This window comes from Hylobates moloch, unplaced genomic scaffold (genome assembly GCF_009828535.3).
Source record: "Hylobates moloch isolate HMO894 unplaced genomic scaffold, HMol_V3 SCAFFOLD_3, whole genome shotgun sequence".
NCBI lineage: Eukaryota > Metazoa > Chordata > Mammalia > Primates > Hylobatidae > Hylobates > Hylobates moloch.
Window position 1 is genome coordinate 38,711,540 of NW_026652278.1, and position 22,071 is coordinate 38,733,610.

The 22,071-nt window shown below is 38.0% G+C and overlaps 1 protein-coding gene across 3 annotated transcripts in view; it reads right to left on the bottom strand.

Annotated features, from left to right (window-relative positions):
• Positions 1–287: 287 nt before the first annotated feature.
• Positions 288–22,071, bottom strand: part of LOC116457268 (cytochrome P450 2C9) — a 49,094-nt gene continuing 27,310 nt past the window's right edge. For 2 of the 3 annotated variants that reach the window (XM_058435770.1, XM_058435771.1), the window contains exons 6-8: positions 15,197–15,384; positions 10,373–10,514; positions 1,357–1,538 (exon numbers count right to left, since the gene is read on the bottom strand). In XM_058435770.1, coding sequence (XP_058291753.1) covers positions 1,357–1,538; positions 10,373–10,514; positions 15,197–15,384 — 512 coding nt within the window. Of the gene's footprint in view, positions 1,539–10,372; positions 10,515–15,196; positions 15,385–22,071 lie in introns of all 3 variants that reach the window. The other variant, XM_032136331.2, reaches the window with a different exon arrangement.

The window sequence follows — 22,071 nt, forward strand, 5'->3', positions numbered from 1 at the left end:
TTCAAGACTAGTCTGGCCAACATGGTGAAACCCTGTCTCTACTAAAAATACAAAAATTATCCTGGTGTGGGGGTGGGCACCTGTAGTCCCAGCTGCTTGGGAGGCTGAAGCAGGAGAATCACTTGTACCCTGGAGGTGGAGATTGCAGTGAGCCAAGATCATGCCATGGTACTCCAGCCTGGGCAACAAAAGCGAGACTCCATCTCAAAAAAAAAAAAAACTAAAAAAATACTGAAAAAGAAATTTTGTTTATGTTTGAAGAGAGAAGCATGACAGAACACATGAGCAGCGATATGAAAGCATGTATTTATACTTCATTACATCGTTCTAAGTTGGAAACATGAAGTAATAAAAGTAATCTGATTCTTTATTTAGAGATAAAGTAATGACCCTTTAAAGTAACACCAGGCCAGGTGCAGTGGCTCATACCTGTAATCCCAGCACTTTGGGAGGCCGAGGCGGGCAGATCACAAGGTCAGGAGATTGAGACCATCCTGGCTAACATGGTGAAAACCCACCTGTACTAAAACTACAAAAAGTTAGCCAGGTGTGATGGTATGCATCTGTAATCCCAGCTACTCAGGAGGCTGAAGCAGGAGAATCAGTTGAACCTGAGAGGCAGAGGTTACAGAGAGCCGAGATCACACCACTGCACTCCAGCCTGGGTGACAGAGCAAGACTTTGTCTCAAAAAAAAAAAAAAAAGAACACCGAGGTGAATATAAGAATTCTAACATTTAATGTCCATTCCTCCCTTTGACTGATCCTCTGAATATTTCCCTACAGGTTAGAGCTGCCCCTGGACACAGTTTCTCACTTTCAAATCCAATCCTCAAGTAACTCTAACACTCAACCAAAATAGCTTCCTTACCCTCTTCCCCTTTGTCCTTTCTGTCCTTATCATTTTGAGAACCAGCATGGCCTCCTGGAACTCTATTTTCTTTAATTTCTGACCTACATTATGCATAAAAGTAGGAAGGTCTAATAAACTGACTCAGCAAATAATAATGCTTTTTATTTAGAACATGCAGAGAAGAAATGCCTTTGAATTATAATACACAAATCATATTTCTCTATTTAATAATAACATATTAATGACTGAACATTAGATAAGTATGAACATTATGTGACAGCCAATGCAACTGTTACAGAGTATGGAGAATAGCAGATATATTTGCACAGTGAAACATAGGAAACTCTCTGTAATGGAGGTTGAATGTTCACCAGATCCTCAGGAAAGGGAAAATGTGAGATGACAGGTGAGAAAAGGCATTACAGATAGTGAAAGATGGATAACGCCCCAGAGGAAAGAGAGCTGCAGGGACTGCACAGCAGCAGCCAGGCCATCAGCTCTTCTTCAGACAGGAATGAAGCACAGCTGGTAGAAGGGTGGCACAGAGGCAAATCCATTGACAACAGGAGTGGTGTCAAGGTTCTTTGGGTCAACCAGAGATTTCAGGTTAAAGTTCTGTAAAATGGAGGTCAGGAATAAAAACAGCTCCATGCGGGCCAGGGCTTCTCCCAAACAAATCCGTTTTCCTGAAAATAGCAAACACAGGGAGCAGTTACTCCTCATGTGTAACTGTGACAGTGACAAACACTGTCTCTGTAACTGGCACAAACAGAATATGCAATAACTGTTCAGTGAATCATAGGAGGGATGAGGAGATAGATGGGTGGATGGGTGCATGCGTGAAAGAATTGGTGGATGAGTGGATGGATAAATGGATGAGTAGATGGATGGAGAGGCAACTGAAAAATGAATGGACTTAGTCTTCACCTAATATCAGATCTTAACAGGCACCCTGTACTCAACAAATATTTGTTGAATACCAGCTACATGCCAAGCACTTTATTAAAATCTTTCTAAAGACTTTAAATGTCTTCACCAATCTTTCTTTAGAAACATACATTTCTTGGGGGGTGGAGCCAAGATCACCAAATAGGAACAGCTCTGGTCTACAGCTCCCAGCCTGAGCGACACAGAATACGGGTGATTTCTGCATTTCTGTTTGAGGTACTGGTTTCATCTCACTAGGGAGTACCAAACAGTGGGTGCAGCACAGTTGGTACAGTGCCCCATGCACAAGCTAAAGCAGGGCGAGGCATTGCCTCACTCAGGAAGCGCAAGGGGTCAGGGAGTTCCCTTTCCTAGTCAAAGAAATGGGTAACAGACAGCACCTGGAAAATCGGGTCAGTCCCACCCTAATACTGCGCTTTTCCAATGGGCCTGGAAAATGACACACCAGGAGATTGTGTCCCACACCTGGCTTGGAGGGTCCTATGCCCACAGAGTCTCACTGATTGCTAGCACAGCAGTCTGAGATCAAACTGCAAGGTGGCAGCGAGGCTGGGGGAGGGGCGCCCACCATTGCCCAGGTTTGCTTAGGTAAACAAAGCAGCCAGGAAGCTCGAACTGGGGGGAGCCCACCACAGCTCAAGGTGGCCTGTCTGCCTCCATAGGCTCTACCTCTGTGGGTGGGCAAAGACAAACAAAAATTCAGCAGGCACCTCTGCAGACTTAAATGTCCCTCTCTGACTGACAGCTTTGAAGAGAGTAGTGGTTCTCCCAGCATGCAGCTGGAGATCTGAGAACGGACAGACTGCCTCCTAAAGTGGGTCCCTGACCCCTGAGCAGCCTAACTGGGAGGCACCCCCCAGTAGGGACAGACTGACACCTCACTCGGCCGGGTACTCCTCTGAGACAAAACTTCCAGAGGAACTATCAGACAGCTGAATTTGTGGTCTCATGAAAATCTGCTGGTCTGCAGCCACTGCTGCTGACACCCAGCCAAACGGGGTCTGGAGTGGACCTCTAGCAAACTCCAACAGACCTGCAGCTGAGGGTCCTGTCTGGTAGAAGGAAAACTAACAAACAGAAAGGACATCCACACCAAAAACCCATCTGTACATCACCATCATCAAAGACCAAAAGTAGATAAAACCACAAAGATGGGGAAAAAACAGAGCAGAAAAACTGGAAACTCTAAAAAGCAGAGCACCTCTCCTCCTCCAAAGGAACGCAGTTCCTCACCAGCAATGGAACAAAGCTGGACGGAGAATGACTTTGACGAGTTGCGTGAAGAAGGCTTCAGACGATCAAACTACTCTGAGCTATGGGAGGAAATTCAAAACAATAGCAAAGAAGTTAAAAACTTTGAAAAAAAATTAGACGAATGGATAACTAGAATAACCAATGGAGAGAAGGGCTTAAAGGAGCTGATGGAGCTGAAAGCCAAGTATTGAGAACTACGCCAAGATTGCAGAAGCCTCGGTAGCCGATGAGATCAACTGGAAGAAAGAGTATGGCTGATGGAAGATGAAATGAATGAAATGAAGTGAGAAGGGAAGTTTAGAGAAAAAAGAATAAAAACAAATGAACAAAGCATCCAAGAAATTTGGGACTATGTGAAAAGACCAAACCTACATCTAATTGGTGTACCTGAAAATGATGGGGAGAATGGAACCAAGTTGGAAAACACTCTGCAAGATATTATCCAGGAGAACTTCCCCAATCTAGAAGGCAGGCCAACATTCAGATTCAGGAAATACAGAGAATGCCACAAAGATATTCCTCGAGAAGAGCAACTCCAAGACACATAATTGTCAGATTCACCAAAGTGGAAATGAAGGAAAAAATGTGAAGGGCAGCCAGAGAGAAAGGTTGGGTTACCCACAAAGGGAAGCCCATCAGACTAACAGCTGATCTCTTGGCAGAAACTCTACAAGCCAGAAGACAGTGGGGGCTGATATTCAACATTCTTAAAGAAAAGAATTTTCAACCCAGAAATTCATATCCAGCCAAATTAAGCTTCATAAGTGAAGGAGAAATAAAATACTTTACAGACAAGCAAACGCTGAGTGATTTTGTCACCACCAGGCCTGCCCTAAAAGAGCTCCTGAAGGAAGCACTAAACATGGGAAGGAACAACCGGTACCAGCCCCTGCAAAAACATGCCAAATTGTAAAGACCATCGAGGCTAGAAAGAAACTGCATCAACTAACGAGCAAAATAACCAACTAACATCATAATGACAGGATCAGATTCACACATAACAATATTAACGTTAAATGTAAATGGGCTAAATGCTCCAATTAAAAGACACAGACTGGCAAACTGGATAAGGAGTCAGGACCCATCAGGGTGCTGTATTCAGGAAACCTATCTCACCTGCAGAGACACACATAGACTCAGAATAAAGGGATGGAGGAAGATCTGTCAAGCAAATGGAAAACAAAAAAAGGCAGGGGTTGCAATCCTAGTCTCTGATAAAATAGACTTTAAACCAACAAAGATCAAAAGAGACAAAGAAGGCCATTACATAATGGTAAAGGGATCAATTCAACAAGAAGAGCTAACTATCCTAAACATATATGCACCCAACACAGGAGCACTCAGATTCATAAAGCAAGTCCTGAGTGACCTACAAAGGGACTTAAACTCCCACACAATAATAATGGGAGATTTTAACACCCCACTGTCAACATTAGACAGATCAATGAGACAGAAAGTTCACAAGGATATCCAGGAATTGAACTCAGCTCTGCACAAAGTGGGCCTAATAGACATCTACAGAACTCTCCACCCCAAATCAACAGAATATACATTTTTGTCAGCACCACACCACACCTATTCCAAAATTGACCACATAGTTGGAAGAAAAGCTCTCCTCAGCAAACGTGAAAGAACAGAAATTATAACAAACTGTCTCTCAGACCACAGTGCAATCAGACTAGAACTCAGGATTAAGAAACTCACTCAAAACCACTCAACTACATGGAAATTGAACAACCTGCTCCTGAATGACTACGGGGTACATAATGAAATGAAGGCAGAAATAAAGATGTTCTTTGAAACCAACGAGAACAAAGACACAACATATCAGAATCTCTGGGACACATTCAAAGCAGTGTGTAGAGGGAAATTTATAGCACTAAATTCCCACAAGAGAAAGCAGGAAAGATCCAAAATTGACACCCTAACATCACAATTAAAAGAACTAGAAAAGCAAGAGCAAACACATTCAAAAGCTAGCAGAAGGCAAGAAATAACTAAAATCAGAGCAGAACTGAAAGAAATAGAGACACATAAAACCCTTCAAAAATATTAATGAATCCAGGAGCTGGTTTTTTGAAAAGATCAACAAAATTGATCGACCGCTAGCAAGACTAATAAAGAAGAAAAGAGAGAAGAATCAAATAGATGCAATAAAAAATGAAAAAGGGGACATCACCAACGATCCCACAGAAATACAATCTACCATCAGAGAATACTACAAAGATCTCTATGCAAATAAACTAGAAAATCTAGAAGAAATGGATAAATTCCTCAACAAATACACCCTCCCAAGACTAAACCAGGAAGAAGTTGAATCTCTGAATAGACCAACAACAGGCTCTGAAATTGTGGCAATAATCAATAGCTTACCAACCAAAAGGAGTCCAGGACCTGATGGATTCACAGCCGAATTGTACCAGAGGTACAAGGAGGAACTGGTACCATTCCTTCTGAAACTATTCCAATTGATAGAAAAAGAGGGAATCCTCCCTAACACATTTTATGAAGCCAGCATCATCCTGATACCAAAGCCAGGCAGAGACACAACCAAAAAAGAGAATTTCAGACCAGTATCCTTGATGAACATTGATGCAAAAATCCTCAATAAAATACTGGCAAACCAAATCCAGCAGCACATCAAAAAGCTTATCCATCATGATCAAGTGGGCTTCATCCCTGGGATGCAAGGCTGGTTCAACATACGCAAATCAATAAATGTAATCCAGCATATAAACAGAACCAAAGACAAAAACCACATGATTATCTCCAAAGATGCAGAAAAGGCCTTTGACAAAATTCAGTAACCCTTCATGCTAAAAACTCTGAATAAATTAGGTATTGATGGGACGTATCTCAAAATAATAAGAGCTATCTATGACAAACCCACAGCTGATATCATACTGAATGGGCAAAAACTGGAAGCATTCCCTTTGAAAACTGGCACAAGACAGGGATGCCCTCTCTCACCACTCCTATTCAACATAGTGCTGGAAGTTCTGGCCAGAGCAATCAGGCAGGAGAAGGAAATAAAGGGTGTTTAATTAGGAAAAGAGGAAGTCAAATTGTCCCTGTTTGCAGATGACATGATTGTATATCTAGATAACCCCTTCGTCTCAGCCCAAAATCTCCTTAAGTTGATTAGCAACTTCAGCAAAGTCTCAGGGTACAAAATCGATGTACAAAAATCACAAGCATTCTTGTACACCAAGCAGAGACAAACAGAGGGCCAAATCATGAGTGAACTCCCATTCATAATTGCTTCAAAGGGAATAAAATACCTAGGAATCCAAGTTACAAGGGATGTGAAGGACCTCTTCAAGGAGAACTACAAAGCACTGCTCAATGAAATAAAAGAGGATACAAACAAATGGAAGAACATTCCATGCTCATGGGTTGAAAGAATCAATATCGTGAAAGTGGCCACACTGCCCAAGGTAATTTATAGATTCAATGCCATCCCCATCAAGCTACTAATGACTTTCTTCACAGAATTGGAAAAAACTACTTTAAAGTTCATATGGAACCAAAAAAGAGCCCGCATCACCAAGTCAATCCTAAGCCAAAAGAACAAAGCTAGAGGCATCACGCTACCTGACTTCGGACTATAATACGAGGCTACAGTAACCAAAACAGCATGGTACTGGTACCACAACAGAGACATAGATCAATGAAACAGAACAGAGCCCTCAGAAATGATGCCGCATGTCTACAACTATCTGATCTTTGACAAACCTGACAAAAACAAGAAATGGGGAAAGGATTCCCTATTTAATAAATGGTGCTGGGAAAACTGGCTAGCCATATGTAGAAAGCTGAAACTGGATCCCTTCCTTACACCTTATACAAAAATTAATTCAAGATGGATTAAAGACTTAAATGTTAGACCTAAGACCATGAAAATCCTACAAGACAACCTAGGCAATACCATTCAGAACATAGGCATGGGCTAGGACTTCATGTCTAAAACACCAAAAGCAATGGCAACAAAAGCCAAAATTGACAAACAGGATCTAATTAAACTAAAGAGCTTCTGCACAGAAAAAGAAACTACCATCAGAGTGAACAGGCAACCTACAGAATGGGAGAAAATTTTTGCAACCTACTCATCTGACAGAGGGCTAATATCCAGAATCTACAATGAACTCAAACAAATTTGCAAGAAAAAAACAAACGACCCCATCAAAAAGTGGGTGAAGGACATGAACAGACACTTCTCAAAAGAAGACATTTATGCAGCCAAAAAACACATGAAAAAATGTTCATCATCACTGGCTATCAGAGAAATGCAAATCAAAACCACTGTGAGATACCATCTCACACCAGTTAGAATGGCCATCATTAAAAAGTCAGGAAACAACAGACGCTGGAGAGGGTGTGGAGAAATAGGAACACTTTTATACTGTTCGTGGGACTGTACACTTGTTCAACCATTGTGGAAGTCAGTGTGGCGATTCCTCAGGGATCTAGAACTAGAAATACCATTTGACCCAGCCATCCCATTACTGGGTATATACCCAAAGGACTATAAATCATGCTGCTATAAAGACACATGCACACGTATGTTTATTGCAGCACTATTCACAATAGCAAAGACTTGGAACCAACCCAAATGTCCAACAACAATAGACTGGATTAAGAAAATGTGGCACATATACACCATGGAATACTATGCAGCCATAAAAAATGATGAGTTCATGTCCTTTGTAGGGACATGGATGAAACTGGAAAACATCATTCTCAGCAAACTATCGCAAGGACAAAAAACCAAACACCGCAAGTTCTCACTCACAAGTGGGAATTGAACAATGAGAACTCATGGACACAGGAAGGGGAACATCACACTCTGGGGTCTGTTGTGGGGTGGGGGGAGAGGGGAGGGACAGCATTAGGAGATATACCTAATGCTAAATGATGAGTTAATGGGTGCAGCAAACCAACATGGCACATGGATACATATGTAACAAACCTGCACATTGTGCACATGTACCCTAAAACCTAAAGTATAATAATAATAAAAAAAAGAAACATACATTTCTTGTCCAGTGGGTTGAACTGAGAAGGGCTTAGAGGAACAGGCTAACAGACGGTATTTCCCTTTGTATTTCTGACTCAATATGCAGCCAAAGATTTTCTTCCCCTAGGTACTTTCAATAGCATATGTCTAAACATGTCACCTTCTCACTTTAAAACTTTAAACGGCTTCCCTGTATGTCCTATAGGATAAGGTCCCAATGGATTGATCTGGACCCTCTCATTCTGTTTCCAGTCTGATGATCCACATCACTCCTTACACTCTTCAAATCCGATACTGTCAACTCTAGGCATAGCCACTCATCATCGGTCTCCAGCACACCATGAGGTTTCAAATTTTATATCATGCTGCTCCTTCTGAACAAAATGAACTTTTCTCTTACCACAGTCAGGACATAGGTCAAATTTTATCTCCTTTTTCTTTTATCCTCTTTCTCATCTCCTTGAGCAAGAAAATGTTGCCTTCTCTGGATTTCCTCAACATTATATTTATACTTCCATTGAAAAATATGCTATGGTCTGAATATGCCTCCCCCAAATTCGTATGTTGACACATAATCCCAATGCAACATTACTAAAGAGCTGGCTCCTTTTAGGAAGTGAATAAGTCAGGAGGGCTCTGTCCCTGCTAAAATAATAACATCAAGAGATGCAAGGGAGCCATTTCTCCCCTTTTGCCTTTTTTACCCTTCTGCCATATAAGGATACAGAGGGGTCATTATCTGTAAGGAAGAGGCCCACATCAGACACTGAACTTGCTGACACCTTGATCTTGGAACTCCCAGCCTTCAGAACTGTGAGAAATACATGTCCATTATTTATCAGTTGCCTAGTCTTGGATATTTTGTTATGGCAGAAGAAACAGGCAGCATGGGTCACCTGGAATAATAATTACTGATTTATTTATTTATTAGTGTGCGATATGGTTGGGCTCTGTGTCCTTACCCAAATCTCATGTCAAATTGTAATTCCCAATGTTGGGGGAGATACCTGGTGAGAGGTGATTGAATCATGGGGGATAATTTCCCCGTTTCTGTTCTCATGATAGTGAGTGAGTTCTCATGAGATCTGGTTGTTTAAAGGTATGTAGCCTTTCCTCGTTGCTCTCTCTCCTGCTCTGCCATGGAAAGATGTGCTTGCTTCTGCTCTGCCTCCCACCATGATTGCAAGTTTCTTGAGGTCTCCCAGCCATGCTTCCTGTACAGCCTGTGGATCTGTGAGTGAATTAAACCTCTTTTCTTCATAAATTACCCAATCTCAGGTAGTTCTTTAAGGCAATGTAAGAATGGACTATTACATGTGCTAAATGTGAATGCTTGAAGGAAGGTTTCTTTTCTTATTGTCTTGGTATCTATAGTGGCAGATACAAAGCAGACATTAAAGGTCATAGAATAAAGGAAGGAGATTCTATCACCAGATGCTCAGCACACACATTTCAAGTGTGGAGATTCAACATCCAAGATACATGGCCATGACTAGGGGAACGGCATGGTGCTCTGCATCATGCTACATTCCCAATGTCCCCCTCCTCCCATCCATGGTTATTTGGCAAAGGTTCTAATATCCTTTATTTAGAGCCAAAGTCCTGCTCCTGTGGCTCATTATCTCCTTTAATAGCCCTGTCTTCTCTTCTTTTCATCCTCTCTGCCTCCTTTGAGGTAGCTCAAATGTCTTTACTGCTATTAAAATGTTACTTATGCCTTACTTTGGGGTATAAGAGAACAAGAAGCAGACGGCTTTTCCATCTACCTCCCGACCCCCAACAGCCTGTTCTTTCTATATCACAGCCTCAGTCCTACTGAACTACAATGATCTGTTTACTCTGCTTTCCAAACTCAGAAGCAAGCCTTTTAAGACCGTATTTTGTGTTTGAGGATAATTTTATCCTACAAGTCCAGCCTAGGGGGTGAGGGACACCATGTGGAAAACACTCAGTGAAGTTCTGGAGTGAGATAACTTCCTCATGGCTAGTGAGGAAAATGTTATTAGTTTTATCTTCCAGGAGTTCTTGGGTACCTCAGTGGTGTATCTAGAGGCAGAATTCAACCAACCTATACTTCAGCTTTCTCAATTTGGAAGAATTGGATTAACTCCCCAAAGTCCACTAATCTGGCCCAATAATTAGGGTGTATCATGAGCAGGGAGCACAGACGCATTCAGAACAGTGCTCTTGATCATGTACAAAGAGTAATTGCACCACTGCAGAGAAGGCACATGTAAGTTCCAACTGATAAAAAAAGTTATCTTGTACCCGGAAACACAAACGGAAATAAGTGTATATTACCTGCTGAGAAAGGCATGAAGTAGTTACTTTTCTTAAAATTGCCACCTTCATCCAGAAAGTGACGAGGGTCAAACATCTCTGGGTTGGGAAATTCTTTGTTGTCATGTAGCACAGAAGTGAGGGAAGTTAATATGGTTGTGCCCTAGAAACAAGAGACATAGATGAACTGAGCTGTAAAGAAGTCATGAAGGTTGAAGAAACAGTGGTAATCATGTAGTTAAATCTTTTGATGTGCAGATGAGGAAATCCCGTTCCAAAGAAGAGCAGTACCATTTCCAGATGGGTAGACCAAGTAATAAGAGTCATGAACTTAAGGCCCATGACAATAATCTTGCTAAAGTGCCCTGCAATCACATTTGAAGTCCTGAGTACTTGGATACTTGGGTGCAACCTTCTGAATCTGTCCTCCTTTTCATCAAGCTTGGACACTAGTGGCTGTCCACACTTGCTGCTCTATTCCATCACTTCAGTTTTCACCAACCTTCTGTGTAGAGTATGACTAAAAGTTGAAGTCTCTGTTGACACGGGAAATGGCCACAGCATCTGTTCACAGGGCATTTGTGAATAAACATATGATTGAATTTCAAATGACATCTTCCGGGTTGGTAACAAGTATAGTGGCAAGGATAAAACTATTGAGTTCTTGTCATTGCCATGCAGTTTGTTTGTCTTCATTTAAAGATATGGGAGAAATATTCATTACAGATTGATCCTAGCTTAAAAATACAGAAGGAATGATGAAATTAGAAAAATCACCTATTTGTAACCATTCAGGTCAAGATCATCAGGTCAGGTGAGGATCATTAATGAAAGATAAAACTATTGGATGTGTGACTTGGGAAGCAGGGTGTTCTGTCTTAAAGTACCATGCCATAGATTGTCATCATTCACACATAAAAAGCAGAACCCCTTCAATGGAAAGATCTGGCAGATTCCAACTTTTTAGGTGAGGATCTTAGCATAACCAATAATGGCATATGTGACATTATGTGCCCCTGCCTCACCACTGTGATTCAGCAGAATATTCAAAATACTATGTAGTTTTCTTGCCAAAGTCATAACTGGAATATAATATTTAGAAAACAATTATACAAAATGAGCCCCAGGAAAATTTAAATGACTAAAGGCCTCAACTCTTCACAGAGATCAACATACTGAAAGGAAACAGGGGAAATGGACTCTTCTTGATTACAGGAGATGAAAGTAACAGGATACTGAAACTATGTGCTTATTTCTTGACTGGAGAGTGAATTGCAAGAAAAAAGTTATTAAAATATTCTTTTAAAGTTGGGAAATTTTAAATAAAAGCTATATAGTACATAATATTATTGTATTAATAACTCCACAGTATGAATGCTATTATTATTATGTAGGAGAAAACCATTATTATTGTGCTATACACACTGAAGTATTGAGGTGTAAATAGATGGATGGACAGATATCAAAGTAGATATATATACACACTGCCATATGTACATATACATATGTGTATGTAATGTTATTTATTTTAAAAAATTTTATAATAAAAATGTTAGGAAAAATTCTAACACCTAAATTTTCATATAGTCTATAATTTTGTTTTTTAAAAATATTCCCTTGAATATTTATAAACAAGTACTATATTAAAATGTTATTAAGATACCAAAGCAGATTTATTTCAACAAATGTTACTTGAATAAGTAGAAATTTATAGACATTGAAGTATGACCACTAATACTTCATATTATGAAATAAAAATTAATTTGAAATATGTCATTTATCTAGATAGAAGAGCTAAAACAAAAAAATTCTGGGAAAGTTGAAAGCCAGACTTTGGAATCTTGTGCTGACAAATATTCTTTAAATACAACATAAAAGCACCAATCAATCGCACATCTTTGCAGAAAATTCTACTTGACAGGGATGTCTTATATTAGGCATCAATAAAAAGTACTCCCTGCACAAGTCCATCCTGCCACCTGTTTTTGTATAGTATGTGAGCTAAAGGTATTTACATTGAACAAATGCAAATAAGAAACAATATTTTTGAAACAAACATTTTATAGGAAATTTACATTTGTTTCTATAAAAGTTGGAACATATCAATCCTCATTCATTTGCAGATTGTTTAGGACTGCTATCATGCTACAATAGCAGATGTCAAGAATTGCAACAAAAACCACATGTTCTGAAAAGTCTAAAATATTTACTATCTGGCCCATTACAGGAACAGTTTGCCAACTCCTGTCTCAGACTATTATCTCCAGCTAGATAAGTGGATCCAACCTGTAGCAGAAGAACACATGTATCTGATTTGTAAAGAGGGTAGAATTGGCCACACAGTGCTGCACTTTTCTGTACTGGGCTATTCCACAAAGAAGGGATTCAATGGGTAATCCCCTTGGGCTCTGGCTTCTCAGGGCTCAAAAGATATCAGGCATAGCATGAGCTGCCCTGCATGGAGATGAATGAAGAAGCTCATCAGACACAGCATTCCCCTCCAGGAGGTCACCAAAGCTGATGCAGTGAACTGGGGAGACTGGCAACTCCTGCCTGATTCTTCAGTATATTTCTCATTTAGTTAGTTATAGGAGAAGAAGTAAGTTTCATTACCATTACCCTCAGACCCTAATTTTCAGAAATGAAAGTCTCCTGGTTATCTCCTGTGTTTGTGAAAACAGAGTGCATTGAAGTCTTTTCTCTTGTACTAAATCAGTAACCACTAGGGTAAGCCCCATAATCTCTAAGTAAATTATCAATTCTGTCTTCTTCAAAAGATGACATTAGTAATTGCAACCTTACCAAGTCTCATTGCTTTTTCCCCTTGAAAATACACTTTCAGTTATATTATTTTTTATTTTACTAATAATATATATTGGTTTTGATTGGAAAAGAGTAGGTTTGAGATGGCAACTGGAGTGTCTGGATAAATACAGAAGCCATGTGATAGAAGGCACTACAAAGCTACCAAGACAAAAATTGGTCTCAAGCTTCCAAAGGTAGGAGAACCTCAGAGAGCTAAGCTAACACTGACAATCAATTTTCAACTGGGTTCACATTATGTCCAATTCTGAATCATGACAACAGGTATCATGTCATTATGACCACCAATGGGAGAGGAATGAATCTCTTTGAAGAATATAAACCTCCTCTGCAATTCTGCAACTTCTTACATATACCATCTGGCATTTAACCAAAAGTTATCAGGCATTTCAAAGATACAACTAAGTGATCACAAGAAGAAAAGTGGGGAGAGGGAACGGCAATAAAAACAGACTCACATTAGGAAACATTTCTTGCCTAGTTTTATAAGGCTGGCATAATCTTAATATCAAAAATCTTGAAAATTCTGAGAAAGAAAACTATAAACCAAATCTCTTGTGAATGTAAACACTGAAGTCCTAAACAATATGAAGAAGGCCAGTTCATCTCTATGTGCATACTTATTTCTATTTAGTGAGAAATGTAAGCCCAATATATATAATCTGATGTTGTGTGGATATTTGTCCCCTCCAAATATCATGTTGAAATGTGATTCCCAATGTTGGAGGTGGGGTCTGGTGAGAACTATTTAGGACATGGGGGTGAATTCTTCATGAGTGGCTTAAAGCTCTTCCCATGATAATAAGTGAGTTCATATTCTGTTAGTTCACACACAAGCTGGTTGTTTAAAGTCACTTCTACTCCTTTTTCTCTTACTCTCTCTCTTGCCATGTGACATGCTTGCTTCCCCTTCACCTTCTCCCATGATTGAAAGCTACCTGAAGTCCTCACTAGGAGTAGATGCCTGCCCCCATTATGCCTCTTGCACAGCCTGCAGAGCCAAGAGCCAAAATACAACTCTTTTATTTATAAATTACCTAGCTGAAGATATTCCTTTATAGCAATGGAAATGGACTAACACACAATTATATAAATAGATGCAGAGTATTGATTTGATAAGATTTTACACACAATTATGACACATATATATGACAGTAAACTTCTCTAATCTGATAAAAAATATCTACCAAAATCTACTTCAAGCATCATTCTCAATATTGAAATGGAAAACTTCCACTTCTTCCTGCAGTTTAGAAATGAGAAACAAGGATCCCCACTGTCACCAATTCTATTCAATGCTCTCCTAGAAATTCTAGCTAATGCAATAATGAATGCAATAAAGAGACATTAAGCCCATGAGAAATGGAAAATAAGAAATAAAACAATATTAACTCAGATACAGTATAATGTACACAGAAATTACAATGAATCCAGAAATAAATTATGAATAGTGATTAGTAAATATAGCAAAGTTGACAGATTGACATCATCAGAATGATAAAATCTAGTTATGTTCCAAAACAAAAATATTGATTATCTAGGGAAAACCAAAGAGTTGAAAGCCATGACAAAAAAATCACAACATTCCTGGTTAAATAAAAGAAACTTCAAACAAATTGGAAGATAATTATATTCAGGAATGGAAAGACTCAACGTGTCAAGATTCGGTTCTTTCCAAACTAGCCTATAAATTTAGTGTCACCCTGACAGAAATTCCAGCCCACGGTTTTGGGAAATTGACAAACTAATACCTTTAAAATATATTTGGAAATATAAGCACCTAAGAGTAGCCAAACCAATCTTGAAGAAAGATAATAAATCTGGAGAACACACACTGCCAGACACTAGGACCTGTTACAAACCTTTATAGCCCCAAACTGGGAACAAGAGAAAGTCCAGTTAAGCTGCCATACCTATGAGTTATGCACTTCTCTCACCCAGTGATGGTAGAGGTTAAGAATGATACTATGAATTTGGGGACTTCAAAAACATGGAGTTGCAGTGTAGGAGAAACAAACTTACCTTGGGAATGAGATAGTTTCGGAATTTGATGTCACAGGTCACTGCATGGGGCAGGTTGGTGGGGATGAGGTCAATGTATCTCTGGACCTCGTGCACCACAGCATCTGTGTAGGGCATGTGGCTCCTGTCCTGCATGCAGGGGCTCCGGTTTCTGCCAATCACACGTTCAATCTCTTCCTGGACTTTAGCTGATAAGACACAAGTAAAAACTGATGGAAAAGGAGAAAAATGACACATTTGTTGTAGCAATTCAGGGGTACATGAATCATGATGAAGGTATCCAAACATCATTATAAACTTAAATTATAGTGCTGGAAGTATATGCAAACTTAAAGAGAGGACGGGTACAGATGCACAAATGTGTAACTGCCATAAACTAGGCATTAAGAAAAATCTGTACACATATAAACAGACAAAATTCTCTTCAATAAAGGAAGACAGGAAGAAATGAAAGAAGGAAGAGAAGTCCACAAAACAACCAGAAAACAAATAACAAAAGGGCATGGGTAAGTCCTTACTTATCAATAATAACACTGAATGTAAATGGAATAAAATCTCCTATCAAAAGACATACTGACCTGTTACTGACCTGGATTGAAAAACAAGACCTATTAATCTGTTGCCTAAAAGAAACACACTTCACTTATAAAGACACACATAGGCTGAAAATAAAGGAATGGAATGAGACAGTATATGCCAAAGGAAATGAAAAAAAGAGCGTGAGTTACTATATTTAAAACAGACAAAGTAGATTTCAAAATAAAAACTACAAGAAGACACAAAGAAGATCACTATTGGTGATAAAGTGGTCAGCTTGGCAAGAAGATCGAACAAGTTTAAATATATATGCAACCAACAATGGAGCACCCAGATATATAAAAAATATATAATTAGAACTAGAGAGAGATAGGCCCCAACATAATAATAGCTGGAGACTTCAACACCCCCCTTTCAGCATTGGACAGGTCATCCAGATAGAAAATCAACAAGGAAACATTGAACTTCATCTGCACTATAGATCAAATGGATCTAATAGATATTTGCAGGATATTTTATCCAACTGCTACAGAATACACATTCTTTTCCACAGCACATGGATTGTTATCAAGAATTGACCGTATGTTAGGTCACAAAACAAGTCTTAAAATATTCAAAGAAACTGAAATAATATCAAGCATCTTCTCTGACCACAATGTAATAAAACCAGCAATCAATAACAAGAGGAATTTTGGAAACTACACAAATAAACGGAAATTTAAAAATATGCTCATAAATGAACAGTGGGCCCATGAAGAGATAAAAAGAAAATTGAAAAATTTCTTGAAACAAATGATAATGGAAACACAACATACCAAAACCTAGGGGCTACAGCAAGACCAGTACTAAGAGGGAAGTTTATAGCTACAAGAGCTTATATCAAAAATGGAGAAAATTGACAAATAAACAATTTAATGATGCATCCTAAAGAATTACAAAAGCAAAAGAAAATTAAAACCAAAATTAGTAGAAGAAAAGGAATAATAAAGATCAGAGCAGAAATAAATAAAATTTAAATGAAGAAAACAAAACAAAAGATCGATGAAAAAAAGTTGCTTTTTTGAGAAGTTAAACAAAATTGACAAACCTTTAGCCAGACTAAGAAAAAAAAAAAAAAGAGTAGATTCAGATAAACAAAAACAAATTAGAAAGGAGGCATTACAAGTGATACTGCAGAAATTCAAAGAATAATTAGTGGTTACTATGAACAACTATATGCCAATAAATTGGAAAATCTGGAAGAAATGGACAAATCCCTAGACAAATATGACCCATTGAGATTGAACCAGGAAGAAATCCAAAACCTGAACATGCAATAACCAGTAGCAAGATCAAATGAGAAGTAAAAAGTATCCCAGTGGAGAAAACCCCAAGACTGTCTAGCTTCACTGCTGAATTTTACCAAACATTTAAAGAAGAACTAATACCAACCCTACTCAAACTATTCCAAAAAATAAAGGAGAAGAGAATACTTCCAAACTCATTCTATGAGGCCAGTATTACCCTGATACCAAAATCAGACTAAGACACATCAAAAAAAGAAAACTACAGGCCAATACACCTGATGAACACTAATGCAAAAATCTTCAACAAAATACTGGCAAACCAAATTCAACAATACAATAAAAAGGTCATTCACAATGACCAAGTGGGATTTAGCCCTAGGATGCAAGAATGGTTCAACCTGTGTAAATCAAGCAGTGTGATACATCATATCAACAGAATGAAGGATAAAAACTATATGATCATTTCAGTTCATGCTTAAAAAGTATTTGATAAAATTTAACATCCCTTCCTGATAAAAATTCATAAAAAAAAAACTTGAGATAGAAGGAACATACCTCAACATAAAAAAGCTACATGACAGACCCACAACTAGTACTATCCTGAATGGGGAAAATGGGAAGTCTTTCCTCTAAGATCAGGAACACAACAAGGATGCCTATTGTCACCATTGTTATTCATCATAGTACTGGATGACCTAGCAAGAGCAATCAGACAAGAGAAAGATATAAAGGCTATCCACATTGGAAAGGAAGAAGTCAAAATATCCTTGTGTGCAGGTGACATAACCTTATAGTAGGAAAAACTAAAGATTCCACAAGATAATTGTTAGAACTGATGAACAAATTCAGTAAAGTTGAAGGATACACTATCAACATAAAAATCAGTAGTGTTGTTATATGCCAACAGTGAAAAAAAGAAAAAGAAATTTAAAAAATAATCCCATTGAAAATAGCCATACATAAAATTAAATAACTAGGATTAATTTAACCAAAGAACTGAAAGATCTCTATAATGAAAACTATAAAACATCGAGGAAAGAAATTTAAGAGGACCCAACAAACAGAAAAATATTTCATGTTCATGGATTGGAAAAATCAATATTGTTAAAGTGCCCATACTATCAAAACAATCTACAGATTCAATAAAATTCCTATCAAAATATCAATGGCATTCTTCACAGAAATAGAAAAAATAAATCCTAAAATGTATATGGACCCACAAAAGACCCAGGATAGTCAAAACTATCCTAAGCAAAAAGAACAAAACTGGAGGAATCACATTATCTCACTTCAAATTAAACTACAGAGCTGTACTAAATAAAACAGCATAGTACTGACATAAAAACGAACACATGGACCAATGGAACAGAATATAGAATTCAGAAACAAGTTCACATATCTAGAGTTAACTCATTTTTGACAAAGGGGCTGATATGGTTTGGCTGTGTCCCTACCCCAAATCTCATCTTGAATTGTAATAATCCCCACAAGTCAAGGGGGGGCCAGGTAGGGATCACTGAATCATGGGGGTGGTTTCCTCCATACTTTTCTCATGGTAGTGAATACATCTCACAACATCTGATGGTTTTATAAATGTGAGTTCCCCGGCAAAGCTCTCTGCCTGCTGCCATGTAAGACATGACTTTTCTCCTCATTCATCTTCTGCCATGATTGTGAGGCCTCTCCAGCCATGTGGAACTGTGAGTCCATTAAACTTCTTTCCTTTATAAATTACCCAGTCTTGTGTATGGCTTTATTAGAAGCATGAGCACAGACTAACACAGGTGCAAAGAACGTACACTGGGGGAAAGACAGTCTCTTCAATAAATGTGCTGGGAAAATTTAATATCCTACACAGAAGAATGAAACTGGACTCATATCTCTTGCCAGATACAAAAATCAACTCAAAACGGATTAAAGACTTAAATCTAAGACCTCAGACTGTGGAACTACTGTAGGAAAACACTAGGGAAAATCTCCAGGACATTGGTCTAGGCAAAAATTTTTTGAGCAATACCCTACAAGCACAGGTATTCAAAGCAAACATGAACAAATGGGATCACATCAAGTTAAAAAGCTTCTGCACAGCCAAAGATACAATCAACAAAGGGAAGGGACAACCCACAGAATGGAGAGAAATATTTGCAAACTATTCATCTGACAAGAGATTAATAACCAGAATATATAAGAAATTCAAGCAACTTTATGGAAAAAAAATCTCACAATCCAACCCAAAAGTGGGCAAAAGATTTGAATAGACGTTTCTCAAAAGAAGATATATAAATGGGTAACAGGCATACAAAAAGGTGGTCAACACCACTGATCATCAGAGAAATATAAATCAAAACTACAATGAGATGTCATCTCACTCCAGTTAAAATGGCTTATATCCAAAAGACAGGCAATAATAAATGCTAGTGAGGATGTGGAGATAAGTGGACCCTCGTACAATGTTGGTGGGAATGCAAATTAGTATGATCTCTATGGAGACCTGTTTAAATGTTCCTCAAAACACTAAAAAACACTAAAAATAAAGCGACCATATGATCCAACAACCCTACTGCTTGGCATATACCAAAAAGAAAGGAAATAAGTATATCAAAGAGGTATCTGCACTCTTATGTTTGTTGCAGCACTGTTTACAATAGCTAAGACTTCGAAACAACCTAAATATGCATCAACAGACAAATGTATAAAGGAAATGTAGTACATATACACAATGTAGTTCTATTTAGCCATAAAAAGAATGAGATTCAGTCATTTGCAACAACATGAAGGGAACTGGAGATCATTACATTAAGTGAAATAAGCCAGGCACAGAAAGATGAACATAGCATGTTCTCACTTATTTATGGGATCTAAAAATAAAAGAATTGAACTAATGGACATAAAGTGTAGAACGATGGTTACCAGAGACTCAAAAGGGTAGTGGTGGGGGAGGGGAGGTGGAGATGAATAAGATCTACTATATGATAGCACAAAAGGGTGACTATGGTCAATAATAACTTAATTGTATGTTTTAAAATAACTTAAAGAGTGTAATTGAATTGTTTGTAACTCAAAGAATAAATGCTTGAGGGAATAGGTACCCCATTCTCCATGACATGCTTATTTCACATTGCATGGCTGTATCAAAACATCTCATGTACCCCAAAACATATTGATATATACCTACTTTGTACCCATAAAAATTAAAAAAGATAAACGATAAATCTGTATATACATATACATTAGTATATATGATAAATAATACAAATAAAAATAATAAAATGTTTGAAAACATAAAGTAAGCATATAATTTAGTCATGAAATTACTGTCTTGGAAAAAAACGGATTAATTTCATATCAAAATAACATGTTGCTTAAACATTAAATTATACTATCAGATTTATGTATATATATAACTGTATTTGTGCATCTGTGTGTGGGAGGGGTCACAAATTGCAATAGTATTCTCTTCATTCTCACACTTTCCAAATCCACCATTTTGAACATTCTAGCAGCTTCTTTTGAACATACATTCACATTTTTAAACACTCTGTTTCTAATTCTTACTTATCTTTTTGTAGATTATATTTAATAATTTTTTATTATGAGAGATGAGAATTTTAATCTCTGTCTTCTCCTCATATTTGAACACACCCTCAGATAGACACATTCACTTTTCCACACTTTTTCCAGAATATATTTAGATGACAATTTTTATGATATCAGTATTCATTGCTTACATCATTCTGACTACACAAATATGGTTCTCTGGTAAGACAGCTATGATTAAGTTTTATTTTTAGTACTTTCCTGGGCTTAACAATGTCTCTTTATTTCAATTTGTAATTTTCTGTTTCCCAAGTTAGAATTATTTACAAATGTTCCAGCAGATGTTTGAAACTCCTTTTTTAGTTATTGGAAACTCTCATAAAATCTGTCACATCCCTTTTGTTCTTGCTGTCTCATCTCACTTCTGAATTATCCACCAGGTCCATTCTGAAGTAGTTGTTTTCTAGGTCTGGTACTAGGCAGCCTCCCTGACACTCTCATTCTCCTACATGAGGTTTCCTGATTGCTGGAGCTCAGGACTTTCTCTAATAAGGTTTTGGGCATTTGAATAAAGCACATTCTCCAGTATTTTTCCGAGAAAGGGAAAATGGTAAAATTTTTGGCAAACATGCACATCTGAAAACACTCTGCTTTTATTAATATACAAGAAAATATTAATAGTTCTTCTTGAGAATTCTGAATCCTAATTCTTTCAATATAACCTGGTACAGCTCTGAAAGCTTTTGTGATTTTCCCTTTAATTCTCATGTCCTGAAATTCCATAACCCTCTATCTAGCAGTATATGTTTTCATTTCATTCACTCTGTTGGATATTGAAGAGAATTGTCTGTTAAGATGGCAAAAGAAAAATGCCATTTCTCTAGATAGTTCCCTTTCTGTAGGATAAAGCTAGCTGCTGAATTTTAGGAAGCAAGATGAATAAAAGAGCTAAGAGTCTCTGAATTCAAGGAATGGACCAGTACCAAATCTGCCTTTCTAGCCTACACCTCATGCCTTTTCTGGCACTGCTGTGTGTCTCTGAGTACAGGGCTTCTTAAGCTCAGTTTCTCTAGAGAGTGAGCCTCCTTCTTCTTGTGGGAGGAAATCAGTTACCTGATGAAAAGAGTTGTGGAGGAAACGTAGGCAGGGAGAGCCTCCTTTTTCAGCCTCATTCTCCACCATGTTTGACCCTTGGTACTTCCAAATACCAATATTGAGGGGATTTAAGGGACGTTGATTAACTTTTCATCCTTGATAAATTTTTCTCTTCTGACATTTTGGTTATAAGTTTACCCACTCTGTACAGATTTATCATTCCTCTATATGCTCTCTGTGTTTTAGAAATTTGTTAAAGTCTTTTTGACTATTTCCTGTACTCTTCCTACCTTAAAGGACCTAAATGTCTAATATCCAAAATCTAAATATGCATCAACAGACAAAATCTATAAAATACTTAAATCAACAAGCAAAAAAACAAAAAAAATCAGTTAAAAATGGGCAAAACACATGAACAGC